At 53.6% G+C, this 22,930-nt stretch overlaps 1 protein-coding gene across 5 annotated transcripts in view; it reads left to right on the forward strand.

Moving 5' to 3' along the window:
- ZMIZ1 (zinc finger MIZ-type containing 1) overlaps positions 1–22,930 on the forward strand; it is a 246,166-nt gene that overhangs the window by 141,623 nt on the left and 81,613 nt on the right. For all 5 annotated transcript variants that reach the window (XM_032141309.2, XM_032141271.2, XM_032141279.2 and 2 more), the window contains one exon: positions 5,945–6,050. In XM_032141309.2, coding sequence (XP_031997200.1) covers positions 5,945–6,050 — 106 coding nt within the window. The remainder of the gene's footprint in view (positions 1–5,944; positions 6,051–22,930) is intronic.

Genomic DNA, 22,930 nt, shown 5'->3' on the forward strand with positions numbered 1-22,930 from the left:
GACCCTGTCTATCTAGGATGTGGGGACTCGAGACTGAATCAGAGAGTGGCCCTCGCCGGCCTGGATGAACCAGGAACTGGCTCTGCCTCAGTCCTCTTGTCCATGCATTCATTCATGAATATTCACTGGGCTCTTGTTGGGGGCCAGGACCTGTGCTGGGCCCCGGAGGGACCGTTGTCAAGGGGCTGGCCTGCCAGGGGGAGCCTGACATTTAACCCACAAAGGAGCAAACAGGGACACATGCCAGAGCTCTGGGAGAAGGGGCAAGGGCACAGGGCAGGAAATGTCTCCTGAGGAGTTGACCTCCTTGGGAGGATGAGAAAGCAGGGTGCTCCAGGCAGAGGGAACTGCTAATGCAAAGGCCCTGAGGCTTGCTGTGTTCATGAACAGAAAGAAGGCTCAGGTGGCTGGAGCCCAGGGAAGGGAGAAGCATGTGAGATGAGGCAGAGGAACAAGCTAATGCAGGGCCCACAGGCCAAGCGAGAAGAGTCTGGGCATTATTTGGAGGGCAGTGGGGAGCCCTTGAAGGGTTGTCAGCAGAAGAGTGACGGGCTATGATTTGTATGGGGGCAGGAGCTCTGAAGGGAGCATCTTTGGAGGGCAGGATGGAGGGATCATGGAGGGCTTCCTGGAGGAGGGAGCCCAGGGAGGGCCTCATGGGATCTGGCCGGACAGAGAGGAATCCATGGGAGGGGAGGCTGTGTAGACAGTGCCCACTCTCCTGGGCCTCTGCTCCCTGCTTCCAGTGTAAGGCATGCACCTGGTGGAATGGCCCCCACTCCTGCAGCCTGGCCACAGCTGCAGAGACCTGAGTCTAGCTTCCCTTAGAGCTCAGTAGAGCCAGCAGCTTGAAGGGGCTTGGTGGGGGGTAGTGGGGATTGCCACAAACGACACTTCAGTGCTCAGGGTATTTTCCCTAGGCATTGTCTCTTTGGATCCTTATAAAGACCCTTTGAGGTAGGCAGGGAGTCACCACTCCCATTTTACAAACAAGGCCACTGGGAGGGGGATCAGCTTACCCTAGTCCCAGGCTGGTTCCACAGACTCCCTGGGAGCCTCTGGGCACTGTTGCCAGTGCCCCATTCCCCAGGCATCCTCAGCCCCAGCCCTGCCCCATGGAGAAGAACAGGATGCGGGAGGTAGATCCCAGGGGACCTAGGTGGGGCAAGACAGCTGTCCCCTCCCCACACACAAGCACACACACCCTCCCTATCCAGGTGTCAGCCCGAGTCCTCCAGGTTGCCGCAATCCCCTGGGTGACCTCTGGAAGCAAACTCCAAATTCCTCTGGATCCGGCTTACTTTGAGGATATAAATTAAAAATCACTTAGCCCCGAGCAGCAAATGGACACATTTCTGTCATACTCGCTTCTAAGCAGCTCAGGCACAATTAAAGTGACCCCAGACCTGGCCCTGCCCTCCCGTCTGCTTCACATCTTGAGACTTAAGGATGCGGAAGCACAGGACCCCCAGGCCCTGCCCCAGGGGCCCGCACAAGCCCCGGGCCACCACTTCCTCATCAGAAGCAGGCCCTTCCTCCTCCAGTAGTCGGGCAGAGCAGCCCCTCTGGGCGCCCTCTCCCTCCCGTGAGCTTAGGGAACGGCAGAAGGCAGCGGAGACAGTGGGAGAGCAGGTCCAGGAGGAAAACAGGTTTCACATCAGCAGGCCTCTCCTTCATCTCCCCAACGAGGACGCCCTGCAGCTTCAGAGGAGGTCACAGTCAGAAAGACCTTTCGGGTCCCGCCCCCTGCCAGGAGTGGAGACCCCTTCTCCAGCATTCCCCAGACAGCCTGTCCTCCTGCTTTGTGGCCAGCAGGCTGGACGCTTTTCAAGACAACTCAGTTGCTTTGTGGGACTAATGTAATTCACCACGTGACCTTAAGCGAGTCACCCGTCTTCTTCTTTTTTTTTTTTTTTTAATTTTTTTTAAATTTTAGAGACAGTGTCTTGCTCTGTCGTCCAGGCTGGAATGCAGTGGCACAATCATTGCTCACTGCAGCCTTGACCTCCTGGGCTTAAGCGATCCTCCTGCCTCAGCCTCCTGGGTAACTGGGACTACAGGCGCCTGCCACCATGCCAGGCCAATTTTTAAAATTTTTTTCTTAAAGGTGGGGCCTTGCTGTGTTGTCCAGGATGGTCTCAAACTCCTGGGTTCAAATGATCCTCCCACCTCAGCCTCCTAAGTAGTTAGGTACCACAGGCCTACACCATCACACTAGACTAAAAAATTTTTTGCACAGATGGGGCTAGGCATGGTGGCTCATGCCTATAATCCCAAGCACACCTGAGGTCAGGAGTTCAAGCCCAGCCTAGCCAACATGGTGAAACCCTGTCTCTACTAAAAGTACAAAAGAAAATTAGCTGGTTGTGGTGGTGCACGCCCGTAATCCCAGCTACTCGGGTAGCTGAGGTAGGAGAATTCCTTGAACTCAGGAGGTGGAGTTTGCACTGAGTTGAAATCGTGCCACTGCACTCCAGCCTGGGCAACAGAGTGGGACTCTGTCTCAAAAAAAAAAAAAAAAAGAAAAAAAAATTTGTGTACAGATGAGATCTTGCTATGTTTGCCAGGCTGGTCTTGAACTCTTGGGTGTAACTGGTCTTGAACTCTTGGGTGTAAGCTGTCCTGCCTCAGCCTCCCAAAGTGCTGGGATTACAGGTGTGAGCCACCATACCCAGCCAAGTTCTCTGTCTTGTGTCTGGACTTTAGTTTGCCTGTCTGTGGCGTGAGGCTGGGTTCCCTGACCTATGAGGTCCCCTGGCTCCAGGGGCTAGGTGTCTGGCAGCCAGGATGACAGGGCAGCCTCAGGAGTGCTTCCCCCCTGCCACCCCCACCCCACCACCGTGGGTCAAGCAGCAGTGCCTGGACAGCCAACAGAGGGTCACAGCGCCCCAGCCACTCACACTGGCCTTTATGGGGAGGGGTCCTTGCACCCCATAGGACCTTCACAGAGAGCATCATGACCACTGGGGTTAGAACGGGCCTGTCTGAAAAACAAGCTGCACAGCTGAGCTCACGCTCCCACCACTGCCAGTCAGACCTTGCCTCACAGGACTTTCTGGGGGTCCTCAGGCTGGGCCAGAGAAACCCAGGGGATAGGAATGCATGAGGCACTCTGGGGTTACAGGATTTGATTCAGCTCACTCTGCCATACCTGTGCTCTGTGGCCTTGAGCAAGGTCCTGCCCTCTCTGGGCCTTGACTTCCTCATCAGTGAAAGGAGGCTATTGGAGCCAGTGACCCTTCTGAATGCTGGGGCACAGGGGACTTGGTGACAAGCAGAGACTCCCTGCTCCTCCACCCACCCGGTTGGCCCTTGCAGCCGCCATACAGCACCAAGCCCCTCTAGCTCAAGTTAGCTAGTATTTTTTTCCTTTTTAACTAGAGCAACAGGATTAGCCAGTATTGGCCAAACATGGGGACTTTTGCCTTCCTGCCCTGAACCCAGGGCCTGAGAGTCCTCAGTGCAGGTTGGAAGTTATGGTGTTAACTCTTTGTGGACTGAGAAAGAAGTCTTAGCACGGAACGAGCCCAGAGTTTTCAGCTAGACTGCCTGGATCACATCCTGTCTCTGTCACTGACCAGCTTTGAGGTGTTGTTCAACCTCTTTCCTCATCTGTAAATCAGAGATAATAATAATAATACCTACCTCGTGGGGCTGCTGGAAGAATTTGCACTTTGTTGCATACAAAGCACCTATGTACGTGGGAGCCAGCATTTTCATTGCAGCACTTGTAAGCATCAGTGTTTCCCATTGACAGCAGCCTCACTACTGCACCAGTCAAAACAGGCCGTTCCGTGCTCATAGGCATCCACCTGAGGTTCTACAAAGAGGGAGGGCACCAGAGTCCACATATGAGCTGCAGTGGTCCCTCCAGCCAAGAACCTTCCTCCTCACTCTCTGGAGGAGAGTCTGCCTGCAGACTTGAAATATTCAACAGGCCATAAAGAGTTAGGGACCTTGGTTTTTCTATGTAGACAGTGAGACTTATGGTGAGGATGTCCCAGAGACTGGGACATGTAGAGGGGCAAACAGAGCCCGTGGGAAAGAGGCCTAAGGAGTGTGGAAGACTTCTGTGCCAGGGGCCTCTGTTTGCGGCAGAGACACTGAGCAAACATCCTAACCTAACAACATCCTTTTTCCTCCCAACCTGGCTCAAACATTAGCCCTGCACAGAGGGGTGCAGGGAGGGCCACAGTCCCATTCCAAGAGTCACTGGTGATCCTGGGAAGGGAAATTCATTGGCTCCTCCCTGATTTAGCACGGGACATTCTCTGAGTCTCCAGTGTTGTTTTAAATTGGCCTAGGTAAGTGGTGTTCCCACCCCTTTTAGCCCCAGAGCCCCTTTCACAAATCCCTGAGATTTAAGGCAGGCGTGGGGAATGATTCTGTTGGATCTAGGGGCCAGGCCAAACCCCATGGCAGTCTGAGGCCCCTCCAGGCACCTCTGGAGCAGGTGGTTCCTGGGGGCTTGGCAGCGGAGTCCCCCCTTTTTCAGAAGTACCAGCCTACCGCATCTGGGTGCTCTCCCTACTCAGCCATAGCCACCCCAGCTGCTTTCTAAATGACTCCATTTTCCAAGGTCCTTCCTTCTTAATAAAGAAAACTAATTTTGCTGCTGTTAATGAGGAAGGCGGGTGTGAGGGAGCAGATCTGGGAGTTGTGGGACAGCTGGGAATGGGTGGGGACAGAGTGAAGCCAGAGAGGCACGAGCTTGCAAAGCCATCCAAGGGTCCCCTGGAGTGCCCCGTCCCACACTGCCCCCCAGGGGACCGATGGCCCTCCCAGTCTGCCGCCTCTCACCCTGCCAGTTCCTACTTCTGAGATTTATAAGGAGATGGGTGGGACCTTCAGGCTCCAAACACACCATTGCTGTTATGGAAGCCCCCCATCTGCTGGGGCTTGAGGCTAGAGATAGACCCCAGGCTGATCGTGGGAGTCCTGTAGTTTCTAGCTAAGGTTGAGGGGACTGCAGGGTGCTTGGCATGGAGCAGCATTACAATGCCTGCCCCATCCCGGAACCCTTAGTCGATTAAGCAGCTCTGACCTGAAGCCCTATGGGAAGCAGGTTGTTCTAAATCACTGCTTTTTTTTTTGAAAAGGAGTCTTGCTGTTCTGCCCAGGCTGGAGTGCAGTGGTGCGATCTAGGCCCACTGCAACTTCCCCATCCCAGGTTCAAGCGATTCTCCTGCCTCAGCCTCCAGAATTGCTGGGATTATAGGCGCCCGCCACCACACCTGGCTAATTTTTGTATTTTTAGGAGAGACGGGGTTTCACCATGTTGCCCAAGCTGGTCTCGAACTCTTGACCTCAAGTGATCCACCCACCTCAGCCTCCCAAAGTGCTGGGATTATAGGTGTGAGCCACCGCACCTGGCCTAAATCACTGCTTTAGATGAGGCGCATGCTGACTCGGAGGGGCAGGGCTGGGCCTAAGAGTCTGCATTTGTAACAGGCTCCCCTGTGAAGGTGATAGCCCTGGAGTAGGAGGGGCAGTGAGCCCTCCCCAGCAGTGGGTGCAGGAGCTCAGTGAGGGGTGGGGGAGTTCCTGAGGGCCCAGGGCATGGAAGGGAGATGGAAGAGCCACACAGATGGAGCAGAGACCCTTAGGGCCCACCCTAAGGATGGTGGTACAGGATCCCCAGCCGACTTCTAGAATGTGGTCGAATCTGAGCCCTTGGAAGCGGCGGGGCCTATGGGTTTGGTGTCGGGCCCATCGTCAGCCTGGGAAACCCGTAAGGACGGGGCCAGGATCCCAGGGCCTGGCATGGAAGAGGTGTTCATCAGTATTTGCTGAGCGACTGAAGAAGGCACGATGGACCCCCGGCTCTGCCTGATGGTGGGGGACTGCCTTAGCTTGCCCACCTCACCCACTTCACCTGCAAAACGGGCATATCCATTGGCTCTGGGCTCCATGACTCACCTGCCCTCCTCCCCTCTTCTGTCAGGTGGTCAGTCGGGTGGCAGCCCAGCAAGGCTTTGACCTGGACCTCGGCTACAGACTGCTGGCTGTGTGTGCTGCAAACCGAGACAAGTTCACCCCGAAGTCTGCCGGTAGGTGTCCGTGGGGGACTCCGCGATGTCATCGGGAGGTGGGGAGGGGAACTGACTATAAACCAGGCCTGTTTGCTGCCCCTGCCTTCTGGTGCCTCCATTTGTCTAGGTGTAGTGTGAATCCCTGAGGAAGAGCAACTCATCCACCAGGCTCTGGGACCCACAGTTGGGGCTGTCCCTGTGCCTCTCCCAGGGAGTATACTTGCCTCAGGGGTACTGCAGGGCCAGAGAGGCTCCCGAGGCACACCAAACCCAGCAGTAGGCACTGTGCTACAGGCAGGACCAGCATCAGCTCACTCCATCACCACAGTGACCCCTTGGCATAAGCACTGTGAGCTCCCCATTTTACAGATGAGGAAACTGAGGCTCACGAACACTGAGGAGATTTCCCAAGGCCACACAGCTAGAAGGCAGCAGAGCAGGTATTTAAGCCTAGGCCTATACTTCAGAGTCAGCATTCTTAACCTTTATACTCCACTACATTCATTCATTCCCCAAAAATTGTTTAAAACGAAACACAAAATTCGAAACAAAATGAATCAGTACACTCAGGGTTCCGTATTGCAACTTTGTCATCACCTGCGGTCTCCTGACCCTGCAGTAAGCAGGGGCCATGGAGAGTGCCAAGCAGCATTCTGTCTGGGAGGGCTTTGAGCACTTTAAAGATACAGTTTTATTTTACATTTCTCACTATCCTCATAACCTTGCTTAGGCCACAGGCACCCTGCTAGCTTTAAGCCAGACAGACCTGTCACTTGCTAAGTGTGTGGTCTCTGAGCCTCAGCTGATCTTTCTGGGAAGGCAGGAATGATAAGGAGACCCCTGACTTCAGGGGTCATTGTAAGTGCTAGAAATACATAAAGTGCCTAGCACCGTGTCTGGATATTGTTAATATTCCTTATGGAGTCAGGACAAGCAGTTGAAAAAGAAAAAAAGAAGCAGTTATTTCCTTTGTATAACAATAAAACGGACGTTTTCACTGAATTCATCAGTCAGTTCTGTGGAGTGTATATAGACACAGCCTTCATGAAAACATTGTAAGGACATCTCACAATGTGTTTCCATAAATCTGCTCAATTTATAATCTCTTGCGTGCGAGTCTGCGCCTCTTACCATGTATGTTTCCAGTCTGCACACATGGATGGCGCTGCACACATAGATGTATGGTGGCCTCATTAGCCAGTAGCTGCTCTGAGACCCTGGACATGTCCGCCTGCATTGGGATATTGCTATCGTATTGAACTGCTTGCCAGAAAATGGTCTTGGAATCTCACAAGGGACATCTATTCCTGATGGAGTGTGCAGTTTTAATAATGACTTAAGTCAATACAATGTTGACGGTAGAAATGACTTATCAAAGACACGTACCTTTTAAGTGCCCGTTCTGTGCAGGCACCCGGCAAGGGCTGAATTTACAAGGGCAACTAAACAGAAAGGATCCTGCCTAAAGAAACTTACAGTCCAGAGCAGGGGCCACCAAGTTTTTTTCCATCAAGGGCCAGACAGGGGCTTTTGGGGGCTCTGTGAAAGCTGCCATAGATAGTACATAGAGGAGTGGGGTTGGCTGGTTCCACAAAAACTTTATTGATGAAAACAAGTGCTGTGTGCAGTGGCTCACACCTGTAATCCCAGCACTTTGGGAGGCTCAGGCAGGTGGATCACTTGAGTTCAGTAGTTCGAGACCAGCCTGGGTAACATGGCGAAACCCCGTATCTACAAAAAAATACAAAAATTAGCCAGGCATGCACCACCATGTCCCAGCTGTTTGGGAGGCTGGGATGGGAGGATCACTTGAGCCTGGGAGGTGGAGGTTGCAGTGAGTCAAGATCGAGCCACTGCATTCCAGCCTGGGTGATAGAGTAAGACCCTGTCTCAAAACAACAACAACAACCAAGAAACAACAACAAAAAAACCTAGTGATTAACTATACTTCTTGACCCCTAGTCTAGAGGGAGAGGAAAACATTGATCAAATAGAGGGGTGTGTGTGTGTGTGTGTGTGTGTGTGTGTGTGTGTGTGTGTGTGTCTGTGTAAGCTCAAGCTGTGATAAGTGCCTTGAAGGAAAAGTGAAGGATGGCAAGGGGGTGTTGTTGAGGGCAGACCACTCTGGGGTTGTAGCAGTCTCCCCTGAGACCCGAAGGTTGAGTATGTGAAGAAAAAGAGAGAGTGTCTTTGCAGTTAAGGGGACAGCCTGTGCAAAGGTGTTGAGGTAGAAGGGGAGCATGCACAGCTTTTTGTCAGAACTAAGAGAAAGGCAGTGATTCTGGAGCCCAGAGGCAGGGGGTACATGGCAAAGGCGAGGCTGGAGAGGTAAGCAGCAGCAGAAACGTTCAGGGCCTGTCTTGGAGGTCACAGTCTTTGTCCTGAGAGTAATGGGGACATGGCTAAATGCTCATTTTGTGACGACAGCTCGAGCTATAAAAGAACAGATTGCACAGGGGGTGGGAGGAGGTGGAGGCCCCCCTGGATGTAGGTGGCCAGTTGACAGATCACTGGGGATGTCAGGGTGAGGATGATGGTGGCTGGATCAGGAAGACAAGAGTGGAATGGAGACAGAGGGATATTTAAGAGGCAAAACTATGCCATAGAGGGAGAAGGAGACCTGGAGAATGGGCTGTCCCAGGAGCCCAGTGCCTCCCCAGAGGAGCAGGAGAGACTCAGGTCTCTGTGCAGCCCCTCGACAAAGGGTCACTGAAACCCCTGCCCTGCTGGCACGTGCTAGGTGTTCTCGTATGTTTTGTGGTGGTGCCGAGCTTTGTGAGACACAGAATACTATCTACATTTATGGATGAAGAAATGGAAGCTCAGAGAGGTCCTATGACTTCCCTAAGGTCATCCAACTCATAAGTGATAGGCTGGAACCTGAACTAGCCTCCTGGCTGCAGGTCCAGGGCTCTGCCTGCCCCATCACAGCAGGCCTGGGCAGCCCTCCATTTCCTTTGGAGAGAGCCCTTCATGCTGCTCAGGGGTCTCCAGCAAGGCCTCTGAGTGGCATTCCCAGCATCACTTCTTCGCTTGAAACAGGGATTTGTTCTTTCCTCCATCTGCACCCCTGCTTGAACACAGCCTTTGTAATTTAGAAAGCCCTTTCCCATGCATTGTGTCTGTGAACTCACGTGACACTCTGACACTACACAGGCTCCCAGGAGATGAATTCTCAGTGTACCCATTCTGCAGCTGAGAACACTGAGGCACAGCTGTGCCTGTGGCTTGGCCATCCTCAAATTTCCTTATTAGGAGTCAAACCCTTGTCAGTGCCCACAGCCATGTCAAGGCCACCCATCCAGATATATGGGCTCTCGGGATCCCAGCCACCCCCTGCTTGCCCCATCTTCTGGAAAGGAAATAGGGCCAATTGAGGGGGCAGCCTCTACCTGGTGGTTTTATTTGAGGGGTGAAGGGCCTGCCAGGAGCAGGCTGGGCCATAAGAGGGGTGGAGGCCGTGGGGAGCAGAGCTGGGACCCCAAGTCCCACACATGGCACCGGCGCCAGGCCTCCTCTTGGCCACCTCTCCGGGCTGTGGCCTCGTCTGTGAAGAGAGCTGATTTGCCCACCTCATGGGCTGCCTGTGAGGATGCAGTGGGACCCCCAAATCATGGGAGTGAGGAAAGGGCCCAGCTAATACCTGACTCACACTGGGGGCCAAGTAAGTATGACCCTCCAGCCTTCCTCCTCCGCTTCCATGTGTCTGTCTCTTAGCCGATGTGGTTCCCAGCCTCTCTAAGGCCCTTTCTGTGGCAGCGAGCCTGTTTCCCACTGTCCTGTCTCCCCTCGGCTCTGTGGGTGTGGGTGACCTGCAGTGACCCTGCCCCTGGGCACAGCCCCGGTGTGCCTGTGTGGGGATGGCCACTCCCACCTGCCCAGCCCACTCCCAGGGAGGCCTCTGCAGTTCCAGAACTCGCTCCAGCCCCCAAGCCCCTTCAGCCAGTCTGGGCCACCTGTCCGCCCTCCTGCCTTTCCACACCTGTCTGACGTGCCTATGCAGTTCTGCCCTCCCAGGGCTCCCCGCTCCTTTCTTTCTTTGGTCTCGGGTGTCTGTAGGTCTGTCTTTGTGCAGCAGCCCCTGTCCATCTCTAGCTTCCCATGGCTTTCTCTGCCTTCCTGGGTTTCTCTGGGTCTCAGACTTTCTCCTTCTGTACGTCTGTGTGTATGGTGTGTGTGTGGCTGTGTATGTTTGTGTTGGGGAGAGTATGTGGCTTTGTATGTGGGTGTGTGCCTGTGTACATGTGCATGTCTCTGTGTGTGTCTGCATGGCTGTGTACATGTGTGTATCTGTGCATGCTGGGTGTGGCTGTGTACATGTACATGGCTGTGTCCATGGTGTAGGTATGTCTATGACGTATATGTACCTGTGTGCGTCTCTGTGTCTGCATGGTTGTGTACATGTATGTATCTGCATGGTGTTTGTGCATGGCTGTGTATATGTACATGCCTATCTGTGTCTGCATGCATGTTATCTGTGCGTGGGTGCATGCCTGTGTGTGTCGCCCTGGCGCTGCATCCCCCTCTGTCTCCCTTGTTAGGAGGCCAGGCCAGCCAAGGAGGGCCAGGATGAGATCATGCAGTGAGTGAGCTTGGAGCGGGGCTTTGTCAGGAGAGCTGGCGGTGAGCCGGCCGTGGTGCAGGAGCACGTGTGTGCATGTGCGTGCATGCATGCGTGTGTGTGTGTGTGTGCATGCGTGTGTCCTGGGAGAGTGCGCAGGAGGCAAGCACAGGCAGTCACTGCAGCAGCCGCCAGGCAGGCGGCTCCACGCGGCCCTGGACGCCCAGCCCCCAGCTCTTTGTTCTGGCGCAGCCTTTAGCCTGGGAGCGGAGCGCGCTCACAGGAGCACGTGCGCGGGTGGGATCCTCCTCCTCACCAGGCCCCCTCCCTCCTCAGTACAGAAGGTCACCTGCCTGGCCCGGCATCCTGACGCTCCCTTGATTCTCCCCAGGCCGGGCCTTAGCATTGCCCCACCCCCACCTTCCATGCCAGCCCGAGGGGACTTTGGCGGGCAGCGCTGAAATGTCAGCCTCCTCAGCACCGAGCAGTCCCACGCCTGCTGGCAACGTGGGCACCAAGCACCAGGCAGTCGCCATGTCGAGGTCCCCAAGAGCTTTCTGCCTGTCTCAGCTCCTGTCCATGCTTGAAGAAAGCCATATGGCCTCAGCTGACCCGTGAGCAGCCAGTCACTGTTGAAATAATCGAATAGGGAATGCCGGAGCCCAGGGCCCAGAGAAGGGGAGGACCCACCCCAAGTCCTAGCGAGGCAGGGCCAGAGTCCAGAAGAGAGCCCGAATGCCTGCTGCCTTCTCGCGCCCTTCCTGTCTGCCTGAGGCTGGCCTCACAGCTGTGGGCTCCCACCCTCATGCTGTTGGCAGAGTCAAAACGCAGAGAGAGCAGCAGGTCCAGGAGGCCTTGGAGCTTCCGCAGGATGTCCTGAGACAGGTCGTCAGAACTCAGGAGAGTGGTGAGAACTGGAAGAACTGCCACCACTGAGGAAGAGGCCAGCTTCCCTTAGGGATGAGTGGCTGGTGGCTGTCAATCAGAACACACAGACTGGCTGCTCATGGGCCAGATGTGGCCCACAGACACCTGAGGTTGGACCACTCAGTGTTTTTTTTAATGCATACAAGTTGCCAGCATTCACTGTTAAGGAAATTTGTACAACAGAGTCAAATGCCTGGCTTCCTTTGAGTGAGAATCTTGGACCCGCGTCCTCACAGCTGACTGGGACTGACTGGGTGGTGGTGGCTAACCTCTGGGACAGGCGCTGTGCCCTCCCCATCCCTCTCTATTGTCTCACACCCATGGCCTTCCCGACTGTTGGAAATCAGCCCTGTGGACATGAGTGTTTCTGACCTCTGTTCCAAGGACACCCTCCCATCGCAAGGCAGCAGCCCGAGTCCTGGGTCCCACGCAGAGTGGATCGCTTACGTTTTGTCCACAAACATCTCCTCAGCCTGGTTTCCCTGATGTTTTGACAGTCCCCAGAGGAACTGACAGCCATGGGAAATGTCAGCAGATCACAGGAGGGGGGCTGAGACATGCCCTGGGCCCCTGGCCAGCCTGGGAGGTAAAGAATCAGGAATGCAAAGGGGTTCCTGTCTCACCCTCCCTGTCTGTGGCCTGTGGTCCATGGAGAGAGTGCTTGGGAGAGGCTGGGTACTTCACTGGAGCTCTCGATCCCAGGGAGCTTCTATAACAACTTGTGCAGCAGCCCCGGGGCTCAGAGAAAGACCCTGACCCCAAGGGCCCTGGAGAGTGCCCCAGCCTTCAGATTGTTGGGAGAGGCACAGGCGTCAGAGGCCAGCCAAGTTATTTCTACCTCTTCTGCTCAGGACACCTTAAGCCAGGTCATAAACCACTGTTTCAACTTCTGTCTTTGAAAGCAAGCCCTCTTGCTCTCACCTGGGTGAATGGTGGACTCTCAGACCCCGTGGTGGTGGGGACATTCCTGGTCTCTTTTGGTGGCTTGACTCCGATCTCCCCCTCACGCCTCCCTTGTGGCTGCTCTCCACCCCTTTCTGCCTCTGCCCACCCCAGAACATGCAGCCGCCTTCCCGTTACTGGGAGGACAAATGGCCTTATTCAGGGACACCCTGCCAGAGCTGTCTCTCTAAGACAAAGCTGTGCACAGCTCTGCGTAAAAAACAGCTCGCGGCCGCCCAGTGAGCAGGCAGGATTGGTGGGTGCAAATTGCAGGGGATTTGTTACCAGCTGCCGGTGCCCCAGAGACAGCAGGCAGGTGGGCCCTTGCCCTTGAAATGCCAGCTGCCTGGCAGGCTGGGGCACCTTTTCAAGGCTGGGACAGACTTCCTCCTGGACACGGCCCCCCACCCCCACATCCAAGCTCAGCAAAGCTGGGATGTTGGGGAAGGATTCGGCTTCCTTCCTCCTGCTGGGCTGTCTCCACCACCCCGGTCAGGTGCCCCTAGAAAGAGCTCTGGATTTCATCACCCGGCCTCTCGGAACTGACTCATGGTCAGATCTGTTTAGTGGACGAAACCTGTTCACACGCTCACCTCCCTCTGTTTCAGTGCCGTAGGAAAGGCAACTGGCACTCTTATCAGCATGCCCATTAATAGAGGAGGAAACTGAGGCTCTGAGAGAAGACACAGACCCAGGTCACATGGCTTCTGGTGCTGGAAGCAGGACTGATTTCCAGGACGGTCAGATCTGGAGCACAGGGAACCACCTCCCTCTGAATGACCCTGGGTGAACTGGTGGGTGGCCTGGCCTGGGCCAGGGGCCCTGGCCTCTGTCCCTTCCCCCACCTCCCTGAGGGATGAGGCCTGAGATCCGGTGGCCTCACTGTGCTCTTGGAGAAAAGCGATGGTTTATGGACACAGTGTTCCCAGGCCAAGGAATTGGGGGGGAGGGGCAGCTGTGATGGTCCCTGGGGTTCCAGGAATGAGCAGTGGGGAGGGACTCTGCCATGCCCAGAATGAGAAAGGGCAGATGTGGAAACAACTTCCAGGCTATTTCTACAGCCATTAAAACGAGGTCTCCAAAGAATGATGACTATGTGGGAATGCTTACGTGTAATATTAACTTTCTAGAAGGATAACAAAGTGCTAGACTTAGTACGATCCCAGCCAGGTGCAAAAACAAAACGTACATGTATTTAGGCACAGACACCGGAAGAGAATATACCAAAATGTCAACTTACAAGTAATGGCTCTATCTGGATGGGGCCAGAGGGTGATTCTTTTCTTTGTTTCCCACATTTTCTTCTTTCTGTTTTTAAGCAGAAGCAGCAGCAGTCACGGGTTTCTTCAGAGTTTGGTTGGAGTTGGCAGGGGCAGAGTGAGAAGGAGAGCCGGCAGCTCCTGGCTGGCTCGCAGTTTTCCTAGCGCAGCCCTCTCTGGTTCCCCGAGAGCTCCAGGGGACAGACCTCTCATCTGGGGGATTAGCTCATCACTGGCCCCCCTGCCCACAGAGCGGGGGTGTACACAAGGACACCCTGGGCCGAGCCAGTGGGTACCTGCTTTCCAGGCCTGTCCAAAATGAGAGGGGAGCCTGGAGGATGGGACCCTAAGAAGGGCCTGCTTCTGTCACCAGGGCCCTCAGCAGCCCACCCCCTATGCCACCCCACGGCCACCTGATTGGGACAGGGGATCTGCACAGTGGGTAGGAGTAGGGATTAACGAGGTCTGTAGTAGGGGAAGGCCAGGCTGCTGCAGGCATTGCAACTAGATGATGTGTGTCTGAGTGTGGGTTCCCACAGGCAGAGCCTGCGGTGAGGATTCCAGTGCAAGTTGTTCCTTCAGGAGGATCCCAGAAAGCACTGATCGAGAAGTGGAGGAAATGAGATGGGGAAGGGAAGGAAGTCAGTGAAAAGAGTGGTTAGGAAGCACGTAACCTGCTGTGGACACCTGGGGCTCAGTCCTGCTGGGAGTGCTGGCAGCTAGAATGTGCCCCTTACCCACCTGAGAGGCGAGGAGGAGGAGGCATTTCTCCACCATCTCTCCACCATTATTGGGCAAGTTCAGCTTGAGGTCAGGGAGCAGGTGGATGAACCCTTGGCACTCGAGTTAGCAGAAAATGCCCAGGCAGAGTCCCGGTGGATGCAGTAAGCAGAGGCTGTGTAGAAGAGGCACCCACAGTGCCTGCAACAAGATGCTTTCCAGACTCAGTCACTGGCATCACACCCTCATCATCTCTGCTGCATTTCAGTACTGCTTGTATTAAGATTGAGTTCTTAATATTTCTTAAAGAAATTTTATATTGCTTCCTTAAATGGCAGATCAGTCTCCCTTACCACATTCAGAAACTGCCAAAATAAAGACAATAGAAACCATACCTTGTCTCCTAGTTTAGCTACAGGTGACTGCTCAATGATGGAGGGTGAGCCAGTTCTCTGCTAGTTAAAAAGGGAGGTGATGGCCGGGTGCAGTGGCTCACCCCTGTAATCCTAGCACTTTGGGAGGCTCAGGTGGGAGGATGACTTGAGCCCAGGAGTTTGAGACTAGCCTGGGCATCATAGTGAGACACCTCTACAAAAAAAATTTTTTAATTAAAAAAAAAGGGGAGGTGAAGGGTGAAGGAGTTTAGGAAAGGCTTAAAGACCAGTGAGCACCAAACTACTGAGGCTGTCTTGTTAGAAACAACAGCATCCCAAAGATGGAAAGATAGCTGAGGTTGCAGTGGTTCTCCCACTGGGACCTGTGACTACCTAAGCAACCTGGGGGGCCATATCACCTAGACCACACTTGAGGGTGCCCTAGTTAAGAAGTGCAGCTCTGAAGGAGGCTCCGGGGCCTGGGGTAGGCTGTGCCCTGCCCAGCAGCCATCTCATCCTCAGTCTGTCCATCTACACCATTTCTCTGCCTTCACGGCTGCAGGAAGAATGATGAGGCAGTGGGTGTGAGAGTGCCTCTTAAAATAAAAAATACTAAACTGGAATTTTAAGGGTGAGGGATGATAAGCTTCTTGTGCCAGGCCCACCCCATGCTAAGCACAGGGTCTACAAACACATACACATGCAATACACACAGTCCCTTCTCTGCTGGTTTGAGATAAGTGAATGCTCCCATTCTGTGGGTGGGAGATGGCAGTAACCATGCAGGCCACACAGCCCTTCACCTTCCCTTCCATGTCCAACCCTATGACTCCTCCAGATGAGCTTGTTCCCGTTTTAAGGGAAAAGTGGAGGCTCTGAGGGGTGGGGAGGTGGTCTCGGCAAGGGCAGAAGTGGGACCAGAGCTCTGGCCAGGCCATCCCTGCATCTCTGCAGGTCACCAGGGACTCAGTGGTGCTCCCGAGGAGCTGGAACAGCTTCTCTGGAGATGCAGGGCCACAGGTATCACCATGCCTGCCTTCCCGAGCCTTCCTGCATCTGCCTCTAGCCACCCTACCCACAGGTGCACCCAGGACAGAGGTCCTGCCAAAACAACCCCCATCAGCACTGCCCCAGGTTGCCCTGAGGATGCCATGGCTGCCCAAGGAGTTAATAAAGCCATTGGCAGCAATTAATTCTGTAGAGGAAAGAGCCAGGTAAGAGGATTAAGGAAGCCAGAGCTTTGGTTTTAAGATGGAGCTTAGCATTCTCGCCCCCAGAGGAGAGATTTCAGGGGATTCGAGGGTGTGAGAGTGAAATGGAGCAGGGCCTCGGCAGAAGGCAGGCAGGCTGGTTGTGGAACGTTTTAACCAAGTGTTGCAAGTCACAGCCTTGTAAATACCTTGTAAATACCAAAGTATGTACCTTCAGGGTTAGACAGACAGATAGGCATTAATGATGGTATGGTTATCATCAGTTTTGCCTCTTTAGACATGCAGAGCCAGGACAGGTCGGGGAAGGGCATCTGGAATAGGAAAAGATCTGATTCCTAGCCCCTTTCAGTCATGATGCAACCGACATTAAGTTCTGCATTTTCTCTGTAACAGGCACTGCCTTGAGTATCCATGAACTCACTTATCCCACATGGTGATCCCAGGTACTCATATCTACCCCATTTTACAGATGAGGAAACTGAGATTTAGATAAATTAAATAATTTGACGAGGGCTTTCTAGCCAAAAAGAGCCAGAATTGTGATTCAAACACAAATATTCAACCCCAAAGCCACCAGCTGCCCCTGCTCTCCAGGAACAGGTTAAAATGAAGTCCTGAGAAAGACACAGTAATGATTTGAGAGCTGCCAAAGATCACCTGAACTGCTTGCAAGTGGAGGCCTTAAGTGTTTGACAATGATTTGTCCTTGCTGGTAGGTTAAACACTCTCCCATCTTTGGGCTCATTCAACACTCAGGGTCCCATGGATGATGAATAGCAGAGAGCCTGGGTCAGCCCCAATTTCAAATATTTTTTCCAGAAGCCATTCAGCTGTTTCATAGAGAAGGGTGGTCATTAAAAAGCATGGATTCTGGAGCAGCCTGTCTGGGTGTGAATCCCACCCAGCCCCCTAATCACCAGTTCTGAGACCTTGGAAGAGTCAGTTAACTCCTTTGTGCCATGGTTCTCTTGTTTGACAAAAGGGGATTATAATAATGCCTACATCATAGGCTTTAAGTGAGTTAAGGTCTATACAGTGCTTGGAACAGGGCCAGGTGTATAGGACATGCTGTGTATGTGTGAGAAATTTTATTCCAGCGTGTTGGCATTCATGCTCTCTGAAATGCCTCTCATACCTGGAGGTAGCACAAAACCTAGTGTTATAAAAATATGGAACCCTTAAGTGTAGGTAGGGCCAAGGTAAATGCCAGTCACGCCACCTCCAAGGGTGTGGAGATGAGTGAGACCCTGTTAACTAAGGTGGGGTAAATGGGGTCTCCAAGACAGCAGAGGTTTAAATGGGGTTAAGAATGCATCCCCCCTTTCCTCAAAAAAGAATCTGAGCCACTGTGCAGGAGGCAGGCAGCCCTGCAGAAGGGGAAAGTAGAGAGCTGGCAGAGGGAGGCTGGACAGGGCCCACAGCACCCTGTCCGTGCCCTGGGCAAGGGATGTTTGAAGGCCTCTGTCTCACCATTCCCGTCCTGTCTGTGCCCTGGGTGAGGGAAACCTCGAGGGCTTCTGTCTCGCCAAGTCTTCCCAGCAGCCCAGCTCAAAATTATTCAAAGATTGGTAGGAGGAAGAGAAAGTAACATTTAAAGTACCATTTATTGAGCTACTGCTTCATGCCATGCATTGCTTCTGGGTATTTTATGATCCTCATGAGACTCCAACCCATTCTATAGATTAGGAAACTGACGCTCAAAGAGATTTATTCACTTGTCCAACCCTTTGTATAGCAAGGCAAGGGATGAGTGAAGACATAGCTCTGAGTGGATGGATGTGTGGGCCCTTGAGTCTGAAGAGAAGAAGGAAGAATCAAGAGATTGGGGGAGGAGGGGTGTGGACCTGGGCCTGCCCCAACTCCAAATATGGTGCTCCTTCTCCTCCTCCGTGGTTGTGCCTTCTTCTCTTCCTCCTTCCCTGGGATCAGACTCATTGTGAATGTGCCTCTTGCCTGTTCCCAGGGCCCATCTGGCACACACGGGCAGGGAGGAAGGCTCAGGCCAACAGACCCCTGCCTTCTTGCCCCTGTGAGCTGCCCAGGTCAGCATGCATGGCAGAGCAAGGGCTCGGAGGTGGGGGTTCAGGCCCTGGAAATGGGTTTCTGCCTGCAGGCCCCTAGCCCTTCCTTGCCTCCACCATTTCAGTGGTCCCTGAGTCAGGGCCAACTAGCTTCTGGTATGGGGCTAGTCTCAGGCTATGTAGAGCCCAGTGCTGGAAACCAGAATTGGGGGTAGCCTAGGGCAGGGACCCGAGCTTGGGCTTCAAGATCAGGCTGACGTGGGCCTGGTTTAGCTCTGCAACTTCCATGCTATATGTATCCCCGGCCTCATCTCCCAGCCTCTCATGAAATGATAGGTACCAAGTATGTAGCATAAACTGTCATCTCATGAGGGCTCTGCATGTAATAGTTCTGATTATTTTGAAGTCCTGCTTTACAGTCCAGGCTCTGAGACCTACTTGCTATGTGACTGTATGCAAATCACTCTCTCCTCTGAGCTTGGGGTCCCACAGATCTGGAATCCATCTCTCCTGGCTGGAGCAGCAGCAATTCTGTTTCCATGGTAACCCAGCTGTCTCTCCAGGGACCATCTGGATCTCCTCACCCTGACAAGGTGCGGCCCAGGCAACCAGGTGTTTGTGTTTTGCAGTGGAAGCTCTGCAGGGTGGTAATTCCCCTCACTAGGGACAGGGCAGTGGCCAGGCAGATGGCTGGAGGGAAGCAGAGCCTCCTTGCCGGCTGCCTGGGCTGTTCTGGGCCCAGAGAGACACAGAACCCAGAGCTCGGGAAGTCTGGCCATGGCTTTCCTTGAAGAGTTATTAACAGATGCTTCATTATATTCCTAGGAAACCTTCCTGGCTTGTTGAGGCTGGCCAGGTGAGAAACACTGCCTGGGGCTGGACTCCTGTAGGGAATTCCAGAGGACCCAGTCTCACCTGTTTGGGATGAAGAGACACTATTGTCTCTGCAGGAAACAGGAATTACTGGGGGGAAACATTAGCAGTCTGCCTTTCAAACAGGCACATAATTATAATGACGGCAGAAACTCAGTGCACAGGATAAGCTAAATTCACCCCTTCAACGTAAGCTCATGGGTAGCTATTATGTGCAGACTCTGTGATCCGTACTTAGGGAACCCTGTACTCCCAAGGGAGCTCACAGACCCAGACTGGCAGGGACATGCTTAGGAAAAGATGGTGCCAACAGACCACAACACAGAACCATGTTGTGGGGTGGGGAAGCAGAGAGGCAGGACCAGCCACTTCCAGCAGGAAGTTTCCAACCTGGACTGGGTTGGGACAGTGAGGGGATAGTCATCTGCCATCAGTTTACATAGGTGAGCCCCTTGACTTAAAACAGCCCGCAACGGGGATCCCCTGTGCTTCTTTTCCAGATGAGGAAACTGGGGCTCAGAGAGGTTAAGTCCCTTGCCCAGGGTCACACAGCTAGGGAGGGACTGAGCCAGGATCAGAACTGGCTCGTTGCACCCTGTGTGGGGACGCTGCCCTCCTCCGTGGGTTGCCCTGGGAGGCTCCGGCTGAGCAAAACAGTTCTCTGCCTCTGTCCTTTTGGCTCTTTCTCTCTCTCCCCGCCCCCCTTTCTCCTTCCTCTCTTTCAATCTCCCCGTCTCCTTTCTCCTCCTCTCCCTCTGTCCCCCATTTCCTTTGTCTCTCCCCTTTCCCCTTGGGACCACTGCTCCATGCACCACAGGTCCTGCTGCTGGGCTCTGCCGGGGTCATCTGCAGCGTCTGCTCTAGGTGGCCGGCTGTCTGCTCACAGGCTGCTGCCCTGCTCCAGCCCTGGGCCACGCCCCCAGAAATGCCTGCTGTTGTTTAGCTCTGCCCCCTCCTGAGGACCCTCAGCCAAGGAAGTGACATCATTGCATACATTCCCATTTCCTCCAGGCTCCGTGTGGTCTTGAGCCCACTCTCAGATGTGTGCCCCAGATGTTTAGAATCACTTCCTCCCAATTAAGCGTCTGCCGGGAGGCGAGGGGCCCGCCTGTGTGCAGGGCCCATGTCTGTTCAAAAGGGTCTCAGAAGAGAGAAAATGGGAACTCCTCCCTGCACAGACGGCGGGAAAGTGGTTCGCTGTTGAGCTCCCTGGGGAAGCTGGGAAGCCAGCGCTCTGAAGCACGCTGGATGCGGTGGAGGTGGTGCCTGTGCTTGATTGTCTGCCCGTGTGGAAGCTCGACGATGCTCAGGTGTCCCAGTGGTCTCCAGGGAGAGATTTGAGTGTCATACCCTGGAGACAGGGCCTCTGTGCCTGGTTCTCCTCCCTCTCCAAATGGAAAGAGAACTGTGGGAGGAGAAAAAAGAGAAGAAAGACACCGCGCCTCTAAAGAAGGAGGGCACAGGTGCCAAGGTGGCCCCATAGGTCAAGGCCCAGGGTGTGGACCCCTCCTCCGAGGGCACTCATGCCCTGCTTGGGCTAGGCTAGGTTTTAGGGTTCCGGTCCTGTGCCTCCTCCTGGGGTTCCTTTGCTCTGTGTCAGAGTCACACGTCCACACAGCTAGGCAGATGACACAAAGGTGGCATCTCACTGAAGATACAGAAGTGATCGGGGGCACCAGAGTGCCTAGCCCCACCAAGGGGACAGCTGCTACACAGGGGCCACCTGAGGCGACACACACCCAGAACTGCCAGCACTTGTGATTCCGCAAGAAGCTTGGGGTTCTTTGTTTTTGTTATTGTTTTTGTTTTTATTTTGAAATGGAGTTTCACTCTTGTCGTCCAGGCTGGAGTGCAGTGGTGCGATCTCAGCTCGCTGCAACCTCTGCCTCCCAGGTTCAAGCGATTCTCTTGCTTCAGCCTCCCCGACAGCTGGGACTGCAGGCAACCACCACCATGGCTAATGTTTGTATTTTTAGTAGAGATGGGGTTTCACTGTGTTGACCAGGCTGGTCTTGAACTCCTGAACTCAGGTGATCTGCCCGCCTCAGCCTCCCAAAGTGCTGGGATTACAGGTGTGAGCCACCATGCCTGGCCTAGGAAGCCTGGTGGGGTTTTTTTTTGGTTTGTTTTTTGGTTTTTTGTTTTTTTGTTTTGAGACGGAGTCTCACTCTGTCACCCATGCTGGAGTGCAGTGGCACGATCTTGGCTCACTGCAACCTCCGCCTCCCGTGTTCAAGTAATTCTCCTATCTCCGCCTCCCAAGTAGCTGGAATTACAAGCACACATCACCACGCCTGGCTAAAATACAATTTTTAGTGGAGATGGGGTTTCACAAAGTTGACCAGGCTGGTCTCAAACTCCTGACCTCAGGTGATCCACCTGCCTCAGTCTCCCAAAGTGCTGGGATTATAGGCGTGAGCCACCATGCCCGGTCATGCCTGGTGTTTTTAATGCTATTCACCACTCCTGTGCAGCTAGTCCAGTGAGGCTGAGGCTGGCTGTTGGGTGGCCAGTGGAGGCATTGGGCTGAAATCATTTGAGGAACAATGGACCCATGACTGATGAGAGGAGGGTCAGTTTTTGGAGAATCTAGTGGAGGTTGGCCACCTTGAGTTTGCCTCCTGCTCTCCTGCTTTAGAGCTGTGTGACTTTAAGGAACTGACTTAACCTCTCTGATCCTCAGCTATTGCATCAGGAAATGGGGCTAACTGTAACCCTTGCCTGGTGCTGTTTGCGTTGAGGATTAAATGGGAGGATATAAGGGAAAACTGTGCCCTGCATGTAGTGAAAACTCAGTGTCTTATTTGCTACATCCCAATGTAGCAAATAAGACTGAGACAGAATAGGTGAGTGGGTGGTACCCCTGCACCCCTCAAAAAATCACTTATGGGAGGAAGATGGCTGGTATGGGAAGGAGAATACTGTGTGTTGGACAGGAAAGGGGAAGCAGGAGGACAGTGTATTTTTGGAGGTCACAAGGTACATAATAATTCATAGGTATACATAATAAGTATTGGTAGTTGTGTTACATTATCATTACTGTTCCTCTCTGACATGAATGTCAGAGTGTAGAGGGCTTTGAGGATCAACTAGCCCAAGCCCCAGTTTAATCTGAGAAGAGACTGGCACAGGGTGGGGGAAGCAATCTTCCCGGCATCCCTCATCGTACCAGGGGTGAGGCTGGCATTACTCCTGCTATTATTGCCACCATCCCTTTATGTGAAACCCTAACATCCTACTACTACTGCCAATCAATTAAGGAGTTACCATGTTTTAGACGCTGGGCAAAATACTGCATGCACATCCTCTCCTTTCAGCTTTACGAAAATATTAAGGTGTAGGTGCGGAAGGAATGTGAGCTAAACCCCCTCCTGCTTCTTCTGACTTGGTGTCCCTGTGCAAGGTGTGCCACTTTGAGCCTCCATTTCCTCATCTGTGGAATGGGAACAGCACCACCTGCTCCTGGGGTTCCAAGCATCCAAGGGGCTAAGTGATAGGAAGTACTGATGCCCAGTACTGGTTCCATGAATGCCTGGGGAATCTGGAGGCTGCCTCTTGGTTCCTGGCTTCCAGCCACTCCCCCGACACCAAGGCCTCTGTCAGTACTGGTTGTTCCTCAGTGCAATTAGGTAATTAGGCCAAATTCAATTACACACCACACTCCCAGGTTTGTCTGGGGCCCAAGGGGGGGTGTGGGCTCCCCTTGTTGAGGGGGAGCAGCAGAAGCACTGGCTTGGTTCCCAGGGCTGGGCCTTCCCACTGTGCCTCCCAGAATACTGCCTGCTTCCTAAATCGCAGCTGGGGAGACTGAGGCAGGGAACAGGCAGCATTGCTTGGCCCCTGCCTTAGTCTGTTCGGGCTGCTATAGCAAAATGCCTTGGACTAGGTAACTTATAAACAATAGCAATTGATCACTCCCCGTTGCGGAGGCAAGATCAGGCTCTGGCAGATTTGATGTCCAGTGAGGGCACGCTCCCCGTAGATGGCACCTTCTGGCTGTGTCCTCACAT

This window comes from Hylobates moloch, unplaced genomic scaffold, assembly GCF_009828535.3.
Source record: "Hylobates moloch isolate HMO894 unplaced genomic scaffold, HMol_V3 SCAFFOLD_3, whole genome shotgun sequence".
NCBI lineage: Eukaryota > Metazoa > Chordata > Mammalia > Primates > Hylobatidae > Hylobates > Hylobates moloch.